At 38.4% G+C, this 19,049-nt stretch overlaps 1 protein-coding gene across 6 annotated transcripts in view; it reads left to right on the top strand.

Moving 5' to 3' along the window:
• Positions 1-19,049, top strand: part of LOC137281670 (sodium/hydrogen exchanger 1-like) — a 105,646-nt gene that overhangs the window by 46,859 nt on the left and 39,738 nt on the right. For all 6 annotated transcript variants that reach the window (XR_010956753.1, XM_067813063.1, XM_067813062.1 and 3 more), the window contains exons 7-9: positions 2,632-2,659; positions 16,101-16,216; positions 17,606-17,681. Coding sequence is in view for 5 of the 6 variants with exons in the window: in XM_067813063.1 (XP_067669164.1) it covers positions 2,632-2,659; positions 16,101-16,216; positions 17,606-17,681 (220 nt within the window). In the remaining variant the exon portion in view is untranslated. The remainder of the gene's footprint in view (positions 1-2,631; positions 2,660-16,100; positions 16,217-17,605; positions 17,682-19,049) is intronic.

The following is a 19,049-nucleotide window of genomic DNA, read 5'->3' as shown; positions in this document are numbered from 1 at the left end:
ATGAGGGTTAACCCAGACTGGATGTCTGAGTACCAACATAACTTGTCAGGTGGGCGTGTGACAGACGTTGAAAAACTCGTGCCTAACTTAATGAATAAGACCAAGTACATCGTTCACTATCGCAACCTACAGCTGTACCTGTCGTTGGGTATGAGGCTGACCAAAATACACAGGGTGCTCATGTTCGACCAGAGCCCATGGATGGAGCCCTACATCAGAATGAACACAGACCTACGAAAAAAAGCCACCAGTGATTTTGAGAAAAATCTCTACAAGCTCATGAACAACTCGGTGTTTGGTAAGACTATGGAGAACCTGAGGAAACGCGTGACCGTGAAGCTGGTTCGGTCGAGTGAGGAAGACAAGCTCAGGAGATTGATAGCCAGTCCGGCATTCAACCGTAGTAAGATATTCACAGACAACCTGGTTGCCCTACACATGAAGAAAAGCCACATAAAATTCAACCGGCCTGTTTACGTGGGGATGAGCATCCTCGATTTATCCAAACACCTGATGTACAACTTTTACTACAACGAGCTCAAGAAACAGTACGGTGACAGGTGTGAAGTGCTGTACACTGACACGGATTCCCTGCTGATGGAGATTCGAACCGAGGACGTGTACGAGGACATGAAAAAACACCTCGATTTATACGACACCAGCGACTACCCTAAGACCCATGCCATACACAGTACGGTAAATAAAAAGGTCCTAGGTAAGATGAAGGACGAGTGTGCTGGCACGCCCATAGCCGAGTACATAGGTTTGAGACCTAAGATGTACTCCATACTGAAAGCCGACAATAGTGAGATCCGGAAGGCTAAGGGGGTTAAGAAGTATGTGGTGAAACAACACATCAAACACGCCAGATTCAAGGAAGCCCTGTTCAAGACCCGTACCTTTAGACATAAAATGAACACACTTAGAAGTGATGGACATAAGATATACGGACTGACTATAAACAAGACGTCCCTGTCGCCTATGGACACGAAACATTGGATAGCTATTGATGGGATAAACACATACGCGTATGGACATGAAAAAATTTGAGGCTATTTACTACAGCCCGCGTGGGTACTGGAAAGGAGCTAGCGCAGTAGATAAGCTAGCTAAAATAGCGCGAGTACCCCCGGAGGAAGCCAAAGCGTGGCTTGAAAAACAAGCCCTGTGGCAGATCTATTTGCCGGCACCACGCTACGTGCCTAGAAGGAGGTTCGGTATTAACATACCTAATAGCGTTCACCAGGCAGACCTACTGTTCCTACCCCACGACAAGAGGTACAAGTATGCCTTAACCGTAGTGGACGTAGCCAGTCGTTACAAGGAAGCCGAACCCTTGACCACGAAAGATTCGGCCCAGGTAGCCAGAGGATTCGAACGCATATACAAACGCAGTCCGCTGACGTGGCCAACAGAGCTGCAAGTTGACCCCGGACGGGAGTTCATGGGTGCCGTGTCACAACTGCTAGCCAAACACGATACAAAGGTCAGGCGTGGCACGGCCGGAGCCCATCGCAGCCAAGCCATAGTTGAGAGATTTAATAGGACTTTGGCTGAGCGCTTGTTCGGCCATCAGTATGCTAGGGAGATGGCCACCCCTGGAAAACGATCGACTGAATGGGTCACGAGGTTACCCAAGGTGGTGTCGGCAATCAACCATGAAGTCACCCGTCTCACCGGTAAGAAACCGGCAGACGCTATCAAACTAAAATCAATAGTTGCAGAGTCGGCCGCTCCATTGCGTGGTAAGGAGAAACAGATACCAGATAGGGCCCTAGTGAGGTATCTATACCAGCCGGGGGAACACAAGGGTGATAGCCGTAAGCGGGCCACCGATCCTATATGGTCAGTCAAAACTTACAACATAGATAAAGTGGATATGAAAGCCGACGAACCTAACTTGTACTACTTGAGGGATGGGCCGGGTAGGGGGTTTGTAAGAGAAGAATTATTGATCGTACCGTACGGCACAGTGTTACCTCCAACACACGTTAAGTAGTAGGGGTAATAGTAGCAAGAGCTAATGGCCCAACCAAAGCCTTATTTACTAAATAAGGCTTTGTAGAGACATTTCTTGAAAGTGGTCCAGAACTGTCATTGTATATACTACTAAATTGGTTCCAACAACCCATGCTTGTCTCCTTGAGGATGTTTCAGATCAAAATTGGTTCCAACAGCTCATGCTTATCTCCAAGAGGATATTTCAGATCAAAACTGTTTCCAGCAACCTAGGCTTGTCTCCCTGAGAATATTTCAGATTCCCCAAACCTATACTTTTCTAGTGGAAATTCTTTATCAGAATTGGTTCCAATAACCTAAAGTCTAGTGTCCCCTGGATGATATACATAGGTCAGAAACAAGTTGTGCTTGTCATACAGTGCCTCTTAGTGTTGATCTGTCCTGTTCTTCGTCTAGGTTGCATGATATCAAACCCTATGTATAGTCGCTCATGACATCAGTCATTGTCTAGTACAGATGTATATTCCTCAGGTGTTTAAAAACCTGGAATGTAGCTGAGTGACAAACACACAAATAAACATGCATAAACAAAATGCACAAACATAATTTGAATCTAGTTCTGTGTGTCTAGCACGAGCAACTGTGGCATTATTGTCTTCTTTTCCATTTCAGGGAACTATAACTGCATGCTTTGCTTTAGGTGAGTATCATAAAGTGTTTGCATGTAGAAACGATTCACATAGGTGGATCCAGAGTGGAGTGCAGTGGTGCACAACCCCCCACACTCCCTTCACCCATTTTTGTCTTGAAATTTTGTTAAACGACCATTGAAATTTGGGTGAAAATGAAGCATGCACCACCTTTGACCTTGATACACATTAACCAGGTATAAACCTTAGGATGTTTCTGCACTGAAATATACTCCTCAAAAAAAGTAGGGAATCTTCATTTTGTTTTATATACAATTAAAAATATGGTTGAGATTTATCGGGGTCAGTCAATGTTGATATGATATTATTGAATGTTTTGAGATTGCATCACCATTTGCACTTCCCTACAACCATAGTTATTTGGAATGTAGTCTCTTTTGAAAGATGATTGGTGTATGGCATGTAATTTCCATGCATACGATTTTCATTGAAAACAAATGCCAAGAAACCAACACTAACAAGTGTGTGATGCAAGATGAGTGTCAAAACTGATATTCTAAGTGATTTCCCTACCTTCTTCAAAAACGTCAAAATCAAGAATGGGACCCCATGCACGTATATAGGGCTACTGTGTTGTGCATGTGCATATCGTACGTTGTGTTAAGGGGGGGTAATAGAGAGAAATGGTGGTGCATTCATAAGATGTCTGTCCTTGAAACATTTGTTAACGTTTACACTTCCTATCCAAATTGAAAGTTCATTATCCCCTACTTTTTTTTAAGAGTATATGACTTGCTTCTGACAGAAATTTGTGCTGCGCCATGTGGACACAAAATATCTGAAAAATATCACAAAAATGCAGGTGTTGCCTGTTTGCCGCAATCAAGCAAAAGCCTTGAAAGTGAACCTGTTTCAATTCGTCCAGTAATATCCCTAATTGGTTGTTGTCATACGTTCAGCCAGTGTAAACATGTGTTTCTATAAATCATTCATTTGTTAACTTTTATTTCCGTTTTTGCTTTGTCGCTAACTGTGGCCAACATTCATGTTTCAAACTGAGAGAAAGATTCAGTTTAGAATTCAGCTAAACAGATACAGATAAAGAGAGGATGTGACTTTGCAATCAATTGACCTAGAGGAATTGATGCATACAGAACCTGAAGCAGGTTTCAGGCATTACGGATTCATGGGGAAATGAAGTCATCTGTAGGGATGAAAATACTGCAGTGACTTGACTTCCCACTGACTTTCAGCTGGTACAACCACTCTCCAGTCTTGGGTCATGGCTAGACTTATGTTTAGTCTCTGAATATATATAGTTTTGATTGTAACAAATAAACCTATTTAAATTGAAAAGGAGACCCAAGGAGGCCTGAATCTAGACTTGCCTCATGAAAAGCTATTGCACTGCAAAGAGGGCTTGCAGGCTGTAGGGGAAGTAATATTGTTCAAGGACTGTGAGATAGACTAGGTCATGTGCACTGACTGTGAATGCAGACTTGTGTGGGTTGACTTTGTTGTCTGACGTTGTAATCCTTTGACTAGAAATCATGCATAGTCAAATACCACCAACCTTAACTCTTTCAGTGCATAACTGTCCTGTTTATGGTGTGTCTGTGTACATTTGTGACCAGATTGTTCAAACGTTCTGGAAATAGAATATGTGTCTTTTGTAAATAAGTTCTAAGGGTCTGTGTGGTGGTTGAGTGGTTAAAGTGTTTGTTTGTTGCCCTAAAGGCCTTGGTTCGATTTCCTACTTTGTAGATGGATGCATTGTATTCCCCTGCATGGTATGGCTGGAAAGTGCCAAAGAATGAGTGAATGTCATCTCACTCTCTTGTTACCCAGGCTACTGGTTATAGTATATATGGTTAAATGTATGACCTATGCTATGCGGGATATATCAGCTGTGGAACATTTGCTGCCCAGATCAAGTTATTGATCCTTCTGTCAACAGTTATATTATATTATATTATATTATATTATATTATATTATATTATATTATATTATATTATATTATTACATTACATTACATTACATTACATTACATTACATTACATTACATTACATTACATTACATTACATTCATATAGTGCACATATCCCTGCAACTATTGCTTGCTCAGGGTGCCGGTATTTGTTTCCCTCAATCACAGGATGTCAATCTCAACATCATATCATACTGTCAATCGCAACTCCCTGGGGAGTATACAACTCCTGCTGCCTCTAGGCATACACAGTTTATTGTGTCTCTCTCATCCTAATGAGGTACCCAATTCACAGCTGCATTAACTGGGACACACAGTCACAGTTCTTGGTCCATTTTCACTGCACGTTACTGTACCTCGCTGGATCACTAGCTTGGCGCTTTAGCCAGCATACTGACAGTATGTTAGCTATACAGTATGAAACCCATAAAGATCTGAGCTAACATTGGTCTTCAGCAAACCTGATGCATAATACTTGTCGTTAGAGGCGACGAACACAATTAGGTGGTCAAACTGGCTGGCTAGGTTCACACCTGTCATTGTATCCATATTGCGAGGAACAATGCTCATGCTGTTGATCACTGGATCATCTGGTCTACACTCAATTGAATTATTTACAGACCATTGCCATGTAGCTGGAATATAGCTGTATGCTACATTCAACACCAGGAACCAAATTAGAACATAGTCAGCAGACTATAGAGGGATTTAGTTTGTTTACTAAGAGGGTTTTCCCAGTGTGTTTAGTATAGACTGAGTGAATGTTCAAAAAGTATTTAGTACAACCAGGCATAACACATCAAATCACAATGCAATCTGTGTATGGTATGTATTATGACATAGCATGGATTTATGATGAAGAGAAAAGTCTAGTGTAAACAAAATATTTTTTGTCTGGTTTACAAGGAAACTGGTAAAATGATGAGAAAACACTGAAGCATGATGTAGTGAGCTATGTTTGACAGCTACAGTGTGGTCGATGCAGCAATATCAAGATATGGATTGTTTTCATATTGATGAGGATTATCCTTTCCTTAGTGCTGGATGCATGATAGAGTCAATTATCCTTTCCTTTGTTTTTATGCATGATAAAGTCAGTTATCTTTTCCTTTGTTTTGGATTCATGATAAAGTCAGTTATCCTGTCCTCTGTTTTGGATTCATGCTGAAGTCAATTATACTTGACTGAAGTCAATTATACATACATTTTTATGCATGATAAAGTCAGTTATCCTTTCCTTTGGGGCTTGTCTTAAGAGTCAACTAGTTAGATTTGTCAGACTTAATGGACCTGTTATCAGTTCCCAAATGCGTAGAATAATGCTTGTGCTGCTGATCACTGGATTGTCTGGTCTCGATTATTAACAGACCACATAGCTGGAATATTGTGGTGGAGTGTGGTGTTAATGTAAACTCACTCACTCACTCACTCACTCACTCACTCACTCACTCACTCATTTTTTTTGCTTAATAAATCCAGTGACCTTCCTTTTGGGATACCTAATGCAAGATTAAACATAAATCTTGATAAGGAAGTATGCAAATAATATTTTGAAATTTTTCTGGTAAGAAAAACAGGAAACATTATATTCCTCAGATTAAATGTATGTCCCACGTTCTTGTTCATGGGAGTGCTGTTTTCATTTCTCACTTCTGTCCCACATATTTACGTCAGAAAGTGGGCTATTCAGCAAGACAGTAAAGTAACAATGAGTCAATGTATATTGATTAATGATTGACGGTTTCATTCAGTGAGTCCCCAACACAGAGTGTAAGACGTAGAAACGGACATATGGGGCAGTTTATGTCCTCAACGTGTTACACTAATGGGATATATTGAATTAGTGTGTGAAATAATGATAATATAAGCACCTTGTGTGTGTTATTGAAGAAGTCCTTGTGGTCATTACAACTATTGTTCCTTCTGAGGACAGATTACAATACGCCCTGACTTAATACTGTGTGACAATAAAGCATAGAGAAAAATGCATCTTAACAATTTCAGCAGATACTCGATCACCTGAAGTTTTTAACAGACTCTTTCAGCAATCTTTCTTATTTAGGGACCCTGGGCCCTGGGCCTAGATTTTCCTAGCTCTCTTAGCGCTAAGATAGTCATATATTAATGTTAATGTATGGCATTGTCTTGGCGCTGAGATAGTCATATATTAATGTTAATGTATGGCATTGTCTTGGCGCTAAGATAGTCATATATTAATGTTAATGTATGGCATTGTCTTTGCGCTAAGATAGTCATATATTAATGTTAATGTATGGCATTGTCTTAGCGCTAAGATAGTCATATATTAATGTTAATGTATGGCATTGTCTTGGCGCTAAGATAGTCATATATTAATGTTAATGTATGGCATTGTCTTGGCGCTAAGATAGTCATATATTAATGTTAATGTATGGCATTGTCTTTGCGCTAAGATAGTCATATATTAATGTTAATGTATGGCATTATCTTGGTGCTATGAGAGCTTTGAAAGTATAGGCCAGTTTGCAAAGCTCCCATAAGGGTGTCTGTAGTTTAAATTCTGTTTCTTGATGCCTGACTCTTCCCAGAATGGGGGGGAATAAATAAAGGCAAAAAAATATTAATGATAATAAAATAATAATCATAAATACTATCCAGTGTTCAAATATGAATGTATACTCACCAAATGCACTGACAAAGACAATATAGTTTGCCTCTAAATTTCTTATCAATGTATGTGTTCACTGGTAGGGAGTTTGATTATGTTGAGGGACAGAATCTTTATGATTTCTCACAGAGTCTGTGATTTGTCACACAGTCTTTGCAATGATATGTGTGATAATAAGATGAAATGAATTATACCTTTAGTTTGTTGTATGAACGACTATAATCTTTCGAATCTACACATGATGTCATCTTGCAGCCTTATAATCTATATATACAGCAATATCATAGACATCAGTATCATAATTTCATAATTTGTAATGGAAGTAATTTTGATGATAAAGATGAGTAAAACATCAAGATTATCAACCCTTGAAAAAAAAATAATCATAGTGAAGTAGTGGAGTTGCCCAAATGGACTATACTCAGCAAAAATAAAAACTTGATGCATTATTTTTCAAATAGTGTTTTGAAACTTTTCATGATGATTTTGATGATGGTTGTGATCTACTCATTGTCATAGATAATAAGTATTAAAGTGCTGCCTGTCATAATTAAACTTCAAAATGTAAAGCTTCGTCCTATGTACCACAATATGTGAATGCACCCTACAGGCTCGAGGAACAGACTGTAATGTCACATCCCTGTTCAAGTGGCGACTCATGGCTGTTTTAATTCGTACGTGGATTCATTACATTCGTGTTCACTGTATGTGTTTCCGGAATATTGGAGTAAATCTAAGCATGGAGAAAATTATGCAAAAAAGGAAGGTATGACAGGTCTGCCTGCAATATTTATACTTTGTGGTGGAATTAAAAGCATGGGACAAATATCACCACATTACCCTTGACCACTTATGATGTTCTAGTCAAGATTATCCTGACATGGGACAATTGAGAGGAAATATGAAAATTTTACCTTCACCTCAAATTATGGCTACAAACATTTATATGATCTCTAGACACCACAGATACGTGAATAGAAACGTCCAAATCCAATGCATGAGCAAGTTTTGAGGCATTGTGTCCGTCAATTCCGTTTTTGGGATTGTGGATTATCTGTGACCAAGAATGAATTTTCAATCAAATTAATTTCATAATCAGAACTTTTCTGTCTCTATAGAGCATCTCAGTGTTTTAAAGATGTGTTTGCTTTTCTCTGGTTAAACAGCATATGCTTCTTCATAGTGGGCGATAAACCCAATCACAATGGTGACTGTGCCTGCTACAATAATTTATTCTTATTTTTTCAAATACATCAATGCATTGTAAACGAAATTATGAAAATTTCAGTTTATGACTTGCATGATTATCAAGGTTTTTCTGAGTAATATAGCTATATTTGATCCTGAAGGAACATAACGTTGAGGTAAATATAGAATTAATTCCTGTTATAACTGACCTTGGATGTCAACGGGACGTATTTTGTACCTTACCGTCACCTTGCTGATGCTACTTGTAATCACAATGACTCTGCCACAATTCATAAAGTTTCTGTTGCAAAAATCACAATACTCAACTCTCACTGTAACCAAGCTCCCTGCCAGTGATATATGATATTGTTTCGTTGACCGCCATGTATGAGCCTGAAAATCACGATCTCCTAACATTGTTGGATTGTAAGTAATAGTGAATGGCAATCTGAAGTCATGACGAGGAGTAACGACACAAGAGGTGCTTCAGGCCGAAGATTCGTTCGTTTTTCGTTTTCGTTTTTCATTGAAATTTAATACATTTTAAGCTCATTTTTTATTTTTTGTCTCGTAGTTTGAAAAAAAAAATATAATGTTTATTGTGTGGACGAGTGGGATTTCTACATGCGGCAGGAGATGAGAAACACAGAATTAAACACAGACACTCTTAGCATAAGATCTAATTGTTATTCGTTCCTCCTATATTGTGGCATAGTCTAATGATAGTCAAGCGCTATGAGAGTTTTGTAAAACAAGGCCAAGGACACCGTTGCTCAAAGCGATTGTAGCTCAACAACGGTCATAAGTCTAGGTTAAAGTATGTTAGTTACTATAATTTTAGCGACCCGTGAAGGTCCGGGGTAGAATAGGCTTTCAACAACCCATGCTTGCCATAAAAGGCAACTATGCTTGTCATAAGAGGCAACTAATGAGATCGGGTGGTCAGGCTCGCTGACTTGGTTGACACATGTCATCGGTTCCCATTTGTGCACATTGATGCTCATGCTGTTGATCACTGGCTTGTCTGGTCCAGACTTGATTATTTACAGACTGTTGCCATATAGCTGGAATATTGGGGAGTGTGGCGTAAAACTCAAATCATTTACTCAATAACCTTAGCACTACGATCGCTTTGATGAACGAAGTCCAGGGTCCCAATCCTCTAAGGATTCATGATCTTATGACCCATCGTAACTCTATAGTTTATCGTAGGCTTACAAATGTCGAATGGCTGCAAACACAGCCCCCATTAAGTGATCTTAGCGAGTGAATCATGCTGTTCTAGTCGTAGTGCCAAGATTGCCTAAGAAATGAGTTAATTTATTGTTAACATAAACTTTTCACTGACTTGACAAAAGTGATCAGATTACGATTTTTTTTTACATTAAGCTAGAGCTTGAAGTTTTCATTCATGATTCCATACTTTGTTAGTTTTCCCACTAGGGTTCAGAAAGGGCAGGGTAAATTCATGGAAAAGGGCACCTCAAAACCTCAAAGGGCATGCTGGTGAGGATTATATTGAAAAACAACAAAATGTATAAAAAGTCAAATTGTCTTATAATTTCAATTCTAAAGTTTGTTTTTACTCTTCTCAGTTTCTATTTTAAGATTAGAATTTGAAAAAAGCATTTCAAATCTGGAAAATACACACTCGTCATAGTAAATGACTGCGATTGAGGCAAAAAAGGGCAAGAAGCTGTGCCCTCCTACATGTGCCTAGGGGGAACACTATTTGTCTCCATGTTCTGGCATCAAAGACATACTGAGTGAGGGAGTGAGCTTACCTTTTTGCTGCTTTTACGTCAAGTGTGACAAGTGAATGCTTTAACCATTAGGCTACCTTGCCACCCCAACACGTATTGACTTAATATTACAAAAGAATGGCTTGTTAACACTTATCAGTGGTAAACCATATCCTATCAAAGGCTGAGATTAATTGTGATTTCACACCAAGACACACATTTTTGTCAGTGTCATTGCATTGTAAATGTAGTTTTGAAAACCTGATTAGGAGATATGAGTGTTTATTTAACAAATGTTATCGGTTTGTTTAAATGTTGACACAACTTGTTTCCTCAAAGTGTTTCTTAGTAACTGCCAAGTAGGATTTCACTTCCTGGCCTCAGATAGATCTAGTTCTATTGAATGTCAGTCCATATCATAAACTTGATGTACATTTTTATTAATGAAAACAGCATGCAATAAAATCTGCCAACACTGGCACCTGTCTAATCCGGTACACTATCAATACCGGCAGAAAATTTTGGTCCCACCATTTTACAACAGTATTACAGTTATTAAAACATTGCCTAATTCGGCCTATTCCTATTCCTAATTTTGCCATGATTTTCAGATCTCAACAAGCAATTTTAATAGTAATTAAGACTCTCTAAACCGTCCAAGGTATGGGCAGTCCAAACAAGGACCCATAATCTAATTTGCTGACTAATCTTGGCATGCTAGAAAATCAGGAAGTAGTGATTGCATGGTGAATTAAATGCTCTAAGCAAGCATGGGTATGAAGAATCCAGCGAAGATAAAGAGGTTGACAAGTGTAGCTGGCAGCCATAGAAATTATTGTCACCATCTAATCCGGCACCCAGTCTCTACCAGCAGTTTATTTCGGTCCCAATGGGTGCTGGTTAAGACAACTTTCACTCTGTATGAAATTGAACATATCCAAGCCAGGCAGGATAAAGAGCAAATATATACAGGACAAATAAGTTAGGGATAGTGGTATTTTTATGATTGATATCTTATCAGTATGTCGATAAATACATCTATCACAATTAATGATTTACATACATGTATAACCCTAACTATTATTGTCCAGTATATTATTCATTACATAATTGGGTCATTTCATGTCAAAGAGCATATTTTGTAAGTATAACTCACTATATAATATAAAATGCATAATCCTGTTATTGTTTTCATAATTAAGTATTCTTGTTTGTTACTTGCATGAGCCCTTCTTTATCCCCACTTAGTCCTAAACTCCAACTAGACCTCCAAGATATCTCTACTGCAGTCCTTATGAACCCTGCTAGAGCCCTTATGGGAACCCTTCAGCAACCCATGCTTGCTATTAAAGGCGACTCAGCTTGTCGTAAGAGGCGACTAACGGGATCGGGTGGTCAGGCTAGCTGACTTGGTTGACACATGTCATCGGTTCCCAAGTACGCAGATCGATGCTCATGTTGTTGATCACTGGATTGTCTGGTCCAGACTCGATTATTTACAGACCGCCGCCATATAGCTGTAATATTGCTGAGTGCGGCGTAAAACTAAAACTCACTCTCTTATGGGAACCTATTAGTGCTCATATGAACCCTACTACAGCCCCTATGGGAACCTATTAGAGCCCATATGAACCCTACTACAGCCCTTATGGGAACCTATTAGAGCTCATATGAACCCTACTACAGCACTTACGGGAACCTACAAGAGCCCATATGAACCCTACTAAAGCCCTTAAGGGAACCTACTAGAGTTCCTGTATAACTCTACTACAGTCCTCATGGACACTTCTTCAGCCCTTAGATAGCCATACTGGAGTTTTTCTGGAATCCCACTAGAGTCCATCAGGAGCACTATGGGAGTCCTTCAAGTGCCCTATTAGAATCCTTTTAAGAAAAACCCTTTTACAGCCCTTATTGTACCCTACTAGATCTTATTAGAACTCTTATCCGGTCCTACTTGAGTCCTTGTGGACATTTTTTGAGTCCTTATGCTGGAATCCTTCATCTGCCAACCTCTAGGGGCTAACTGCCTGTTGGGAATGACTCTATTGCCACATTCTAAGAAAGGTGATTTCTTTCCCAGATACGCGTCATCGGTATGACATCCAAGGTTTACGACCTGGTTTAAGACCAGCGTCACTCTCAAAGTTTTCACATAAGACTCACAATAAAATATTGATTAACCAATTATTAGGGTGATCAATGGTGTCTCTTGTATTATGTAAACCCTTGCTGCTGACATGTGTGACAGTTTATGGCAACAACATGTTACACTAGATTACCTATTGATGAGGTCCATTGTCCACCTGTGTACTCCGAAGTGGCCCATCCCGTGGATGAATGACCGCACACACCCACTCTACTACCACATTGTTCAGGACAGACGGAGAAACAAAACTATTTCAAGTACAGTCTTTAAACAAATACTACGATGTAGTTCTGGACAAATGCATAAACAGAGCTATTTCAAATATATTTTTGAAAAACTGCAAGTTCCATTACTGGAATGAGAATTTTCTGCAGAATATCATATCATTTTACTCTTTTTTTTTTTGGACCTGCTCAGAAGCCAATATTTAGTCCCAAGTCACCAGTAAATGTGAAAACTGTGAACATACAACTGATGTAAAAGGAAGAATTACAGTTATTTAATAACTTTATAAAGTACTGGTGAGGTTGCATTTTCAAGTTTTCTAACGCTTCTTTCTTTATAATACAGTCAAATCCCAATGAGTCGAATCAGAGGGGTCCAAGTACTAAATTTGACTTATCAATGTATTCAAGACATAGGAATATCTATGATGGTAGAAAAAAATGTTGGGACGAACAGGTACTACAAGTTATGCTTAATATTATATGAGACTCCAGTATTCAACTTATTGGGATTTGACAGTATTTGAATCAACTGTTTTCAAATTTAAAGATGACGCATCCTGTCAGTCTTTTCACAATGGTACATAACATCATTTGATAATCTTATGCTGTCACCAATATATTTATTGGCCATGAAGCTGGTTTGATACACAGAAATGAGGCAGTGCAAGACTTAATTAAATCACTCTGTGATATAAACTGAAGCTATTTATTAAGTTGAAATGAAAAAGAAAACATTAGAGGTGACCCTCTGTATGTATAAGAGTGGTACAGAGCAAAGTGTTGTTTTGATATTTTCAATTTAGGCCAGACCAAATTTATTTATTGCTTTACAGATTTTTGTCTTCAGAAAACCTAAAGGCAGGAGAGAAAAAAAAATGGAAAAAGATCACCAGTCCAAGTAATATTCCTCTTAAGTATTAAAAGTACACTCTTCAAAAAAAGTAGGGGAACTTCATTTCTTTATTTGCGATAAAAAATATTTAGGATATTTATCAGAGTCAATCAATGTTGACATGATAATATTTAATGTTTTGAGAGTGCATCACCATCTGCACTTCCCTACAACCATAGCTATTTGGAATGTAGTTGCTTTTGAAAGATGATTTGTGTATGGCATGTAATTTGCATGTTTACAATTTTCTTTTTAAAACAAACGCCTAGAAACAAACACTAACAAATGTGTGATGCAAGATGAGTGTCAAAATTGATATTCTAAGTGATTTCTCGATCTTCATGAAAATTGTCAAAATCGAGATTGGGACCCCATGCATGTGTATGGGACTACTGCGTTGTGCATGTGCATATTATGCGTTGTGTTTAGGGGTGGTAGTAGAGGGAATTGGTGGTGCGTTCATAAGATGTCCGTACTTGAAATGTTTGTCAACATTTACACTTCCTATCCAAAATGAAAGTTCATTATTCCCTACTTTTTTTTAAGAGTATATTTTACTTTGGCAAGTGTGTGTGTTATGAAGTGTATGTGGGGGCATAAAACAATCTAGTCTTTTTACACTGATTGATGAAAAAAGTATTATATTATGTCTATTTTTTGAGAAGTGAAAATAAATTTTAATTTTTTTCTTTTCATTTTTGGAAAAATAGGACCGATGGATCCAAAAACTAAGAAATAAAATTGGTCTGGCCTTATCAGGAATTATCACAAGTTACATCTATTGAACTCATAAAGATGAATTGCTTTTCTTTACAATCGTTTCATGGATTGTTTTTACATTTGGATAATGGCTTCCTTTCTTATAGGTGCAAAGTTGGATATAGATATGGCAGTTGTTGATTTTAATCATTATTAATCGTCATAATAGATGTTGATTAAAGTTTGGAGTAATGGTTGGGGAGAATTTGTGAGTGTTGCTTGTATTATTTGGCTTCTTGTCCCTGTTTTACCCTTCATAAGAACAAGGCTTAAGTTAAGGCTGGAAAGAAATATTCTTACATGTTCTGTTAGACCATGATCCATAGTGAGAATGTAGATTAAACAGGCACAATCTATAACTGAATTTAGTCTGCACTTGTATAGATACATATATCTTACTTCATGTAAAATACTTAAATTTCATTGGTCAATGACACTTTAACAAGTTTCCACGAGGGTGACTGGAAAAATATTTCCCACTTCCACAGTTACCAGGAAACTCTCTGTCAAGAAGCTGTATCGCTAACAGTAGTATGAAGTCATGTTATGTTTCATGTTGTGCATTGAATTCGAAAACCATTTAATTAGCTGTCTTTGAGTTCACTGCGTACATGTTTTTTTTACCAACTTTCTTTGCTTTAGCTATATATAAACGTTGAATCCTTTGCACATTCAGCCTAAACATAACTGACAATTTTTATTGCAGTTTTAAGCTTGTCAGAATATGTTTCGCTGATTGTTTTCATGTCTTATAGTCTGTAGCAAGCTTATTGATCTTCAAAATTAAGTGCTGTTTTGAACATTTTTAACATGGTGATACATTAATTATATTGTGAACTTCTCTGTCAGGTATTACGGTCTCATGTATGCCTTTTTGTATCAGTGCTATCCGTGACCTGCTGGCTTCGGTGACAAAGAGGCATACTGTATTACCCTTGAGAGAAGTGTAAAACATCACACATAAATATCGCTTTCTGACTGCCTGAGCACTCTTCCGTTATTTTCAATATTTACAAGCAAGTAACATTTCTATGTACCCTGCTGCCAATGCCAAACTTACTTGATACTTCGTGGTAGCAATTCATTATCTCGAATAGCACATATAATGTATGGAAATTACTGATGTTTTGCAAATGCAAATCAGTGGAAGGGAGATAACTCTAAATCTCTTTGTCTTGTCTGCAAAATCTAGCAATGGCTGCCAAACAATTTCTCAGGGCCCATGGATTGATTTACCCTCTGGGCTCAGGGAACATAAACAAACATCGAGGATATGTCAACCCATGTCTCCCTCATGACCAGTGAACAACTTACATTACCTTACGTCACACATGAAAAGTCACTTTCTGATTGGTTAAGCACTATTCTATTATTTTCAATGTACCCTGCTTCCAGGTGATGTATTATTTTCAATGTACACCGCTGGGAATTCCTACTCTTCTGGTGCTTCATGGTAGTACTTTTTTTATCTCGAATAACATTGAATCACGCATGATGCACAGAAATTGCTGATGTTTTGCGAATGAAAATCGATGGAAGGGAGATAACTCTAAGTCTGTTTACTTTGTGTCATCTGCAAAATGGCGATTTGCCTTGCATTCAACAGAAGTGCTTCAAACAGTTCCAAAGTAAAATTCAGGTTACGGTAAGATAAATTCGTTATTCACTGATCCCTCGGGGGCCATGTACTCATGTACCCTCGAGGTTTGTTTATGTTCCCCTCGCCCGTGAGGGACCAGTGAACAACTTACAATAAACACTGCATATTACTGCATATTACCCTGTTTTTCAAAGTTTGATGTATTTCTCTGTAGTATAAGGTGTGGAGAATGCAGTACAGTGAATGAATGTTGATATGATATTGAAATGTGTATTATTAATTGTTTGCTTGGTTTTCAGGTTTGACTCTCTATGGTCTAGCCATCAGCGGAGGGATGGGAACTTTTCCATTTGAGTTTACTCTGGTGCAGATCTTCATCTTTACAGCCCTCATTGTGGCAGTGGACCCAGTTGCTGTAAGTTGACAGCCTCTGTAGGTGATGGGCAATCAGCCAATCAGGACCCAACGTCTGTAGGTGATAGGCAATCAGTCAGTCAGGACCCAACGTCTTTAGGTGATAGGCAATCAGCCAATCAGGACCCAACGTCTCATGTTTGTCTTGTTTTAAGTATTCCATGTCAAAAATGTTTCAGGACTCTTTTGCTGACTCTCCGAAGGAATTTCCAGGTCTAAATTGGATGCATATTTATGTTACATCCTCGTATTGTGACAGATTTTGAGTGAACACATATTAACATACAGGGTGCTTGTCACTATGTATTTAACATGGCCTTTTTTCCGGAATAACTGTTTTAAGTTTTTATTTGCTCCAAGGTTTTTAGTTTTTGTAAGTAAGACTTATTTCCCAGTTTTACTTTAATAAGTAAGCTCTCTTCCCAGGTTTTTCTTTTTCCTAACTCTATATTAATATCAACATTTAAGTTCAGATGGTATGTGAGCAATCAAAATCAATTTAAAAAATGTCAAAGATCAACATGAATGTGCAAATGTTTTTCTTAGCTGAAATGGATCTGCTTCTATCAGGATACTAAGCAGATGGTCTACCGTCCATCTATTTATAGTTAGGCCTACTGTCATTACATTAATTTTACAGTGCTACAGTAACTGTTATGTAGCTTCATTACGTGATCTCGTAATTATCCATCATTGACGGTTTAAATGTATAATAAAGCACTCCTCAAAAAGTAAGCCCTCGACTACTGGGTGGAGAGAAGTAAGACCTCGATTTCTATACGCTCTCTGTCTTACTTCTCCCCACCCTCCTGTCTCGCGTCTTACTTTCCCAACCATTCATGTGTGTTAGCTAAGATGTATTGATAGCTTTAGACAGTTCCAACAAGCAGAGACACACATGACTGGTTCAGGTTTGGAAAATTACCATTTATTTATAGTAACTCAAATCAGACGGAAAACGATATACGTTTTCGTCATATTGTGCCAGATTCACAGGCCGAGAGGTTGTCACATGTCATTTGTGAGAATGCCATACTGACCCCTAGTCAGGTTGCATAATTGGCAGAATTGACTTTAGATAGTGAAATCTAATTATACTTGAAAACAGCTTGACTGTATATAAACTCTATAACTGTATGCCAACAAATTCATATGGATGAAAATGTGCATTTAGCTTTTTAAAGTGGATACATGAGATGATTAATGGATGATAAAGCATTCTCTGATCATATTGAAGACCCGGGTTCAATTCCCCACATGGGTAAAAAACCTATTCTTGTGTCCCTCTGCTGTGACATTTCTGGAATGTTGCTAAAAGCTCTGTAAAACTAAAATTCATGTTTTATTGTTTTATGGCAGACAATTGACCGACATGTTATGGTGGTTGCAGGTTCTGGCAGTGTTCCAGGAGGTGGGCGTCAACGACTGTCTCTACTTCCTGGTGTTTGGCGAGTCACTGCTGAATGGTAAGGAGATACCATTCAGGATATAAGTCTCTCACAGTCACCTGCTCATGTTTCAGGGAAATCCACTTGGGTCAAGGAGCTGCTGGAGTCTGATTGTCCTTTTATAACATTAAGGATGTTGCAGGGTAGCCAGTGATTAAAGCCTTTGGTAGTTATGACCTGGGATCAGGTGAAGACTGTGAAGGTTCCGTGGTAGAATAGGCCTTCAGCAACCCATGCTTGCCATAAAAGGCGACTATGCTTGTCGTAAGAGGCGACTAACGAGATCGGGTGGTCAGGCTGGCTGACTTGGTTGACACGTCAATGGTTCCCTAATGCACACATCGATGCTCATGTTGATCACTGGATTGTCTGGTCCAGACTTGATTATTTACAGACCTCCGCCATATAGCTGGAATATTGCTGAGTGCGGCGTAAAACTAAACTCACTCACTCACTCACTCACTCACTCACTCACTCACTCACTCACTCACTCATTCACTCACTCACTCACTCACTCACTCACTCACTCACTCACTCACTCACTCACTCACCAAGGATGCGATTTCATTGTAGTTTTTTAGTACCTGCACCGAGTGCAAACTGGCTTAAAAAGTTTCACTGCGCCATCAAAGTTTTGGTTGCACCATAACAAAATATCACTGGTTCTGAAACGTAACGTAAATATTTCTTGAGCAATTTTCATAACAAGTAGTCAGTAACAGATACATTCAACAGAGCCAGACCCCTTGATGATCACTAATTTTGTTTTGCATTAAGCTATTACCTACAGTCACTTGGTTCCACATAAAAACACATGATGACAGCTAAAAGATACTGGAAGATTTGTTGTTACCTGCACCGAGTGTAACCTGTTACTGAGGATAACATCGGCCATCAACATCAGTTACAACACACTTCTGTCAGCAACCTCTGGATCTGTTGATCTTCAAATTAATACTATCATAGGCACGATCTAGACATTTGATCAGTGGGGTTCACTTAAGGCTTTTGCTCATCATGCCTAAGACTTGGGTTCTTTTCCCACATTTCTGGTGTCCCTTGCTGTAGTATTGCTGCAGTATTACTAAAATGTCACTCATTCACTTATAAATGTAATGTGTCTAGCTACAGACAAGTTAAAGTCTCATTTTCTCTGAATCATCCTATACTTAGCAGGAATTTGAATATATACAAAAACTCCTGAACAGTTAAAACAGTGTCAATCATGTTTTGATATACTGAGACTCAATATGGACTGCAGCCCTTTATGTAGAAAACATGTCACAGTTCATCCAGTATTATATAGGCCATAGTCAAACATGAAATACTATATTGTAATGATACTAAGAAAATATTGTGCAAATTAAATAAAGGCCAAAACTTAAA

This window comes from Haliotis asinina, chromosome 4 (genome assembly GCF_037392515.1).
Source record: "Haliotis asinina isolate JCU_RB_2024 chromosome 4, JCU_Hal_asi_v2, whole genome shotgun sequence".
NCBI classification, from domain to species: Eukaryota; Metazoa; Mollusca; class Gastropoda; order Lepetellida; family Haliotidae; genus Haliotis; species Haliotis asinina.
This window is presented reverse-complemented; position numbering and strand designations above follow the sequence as displayed.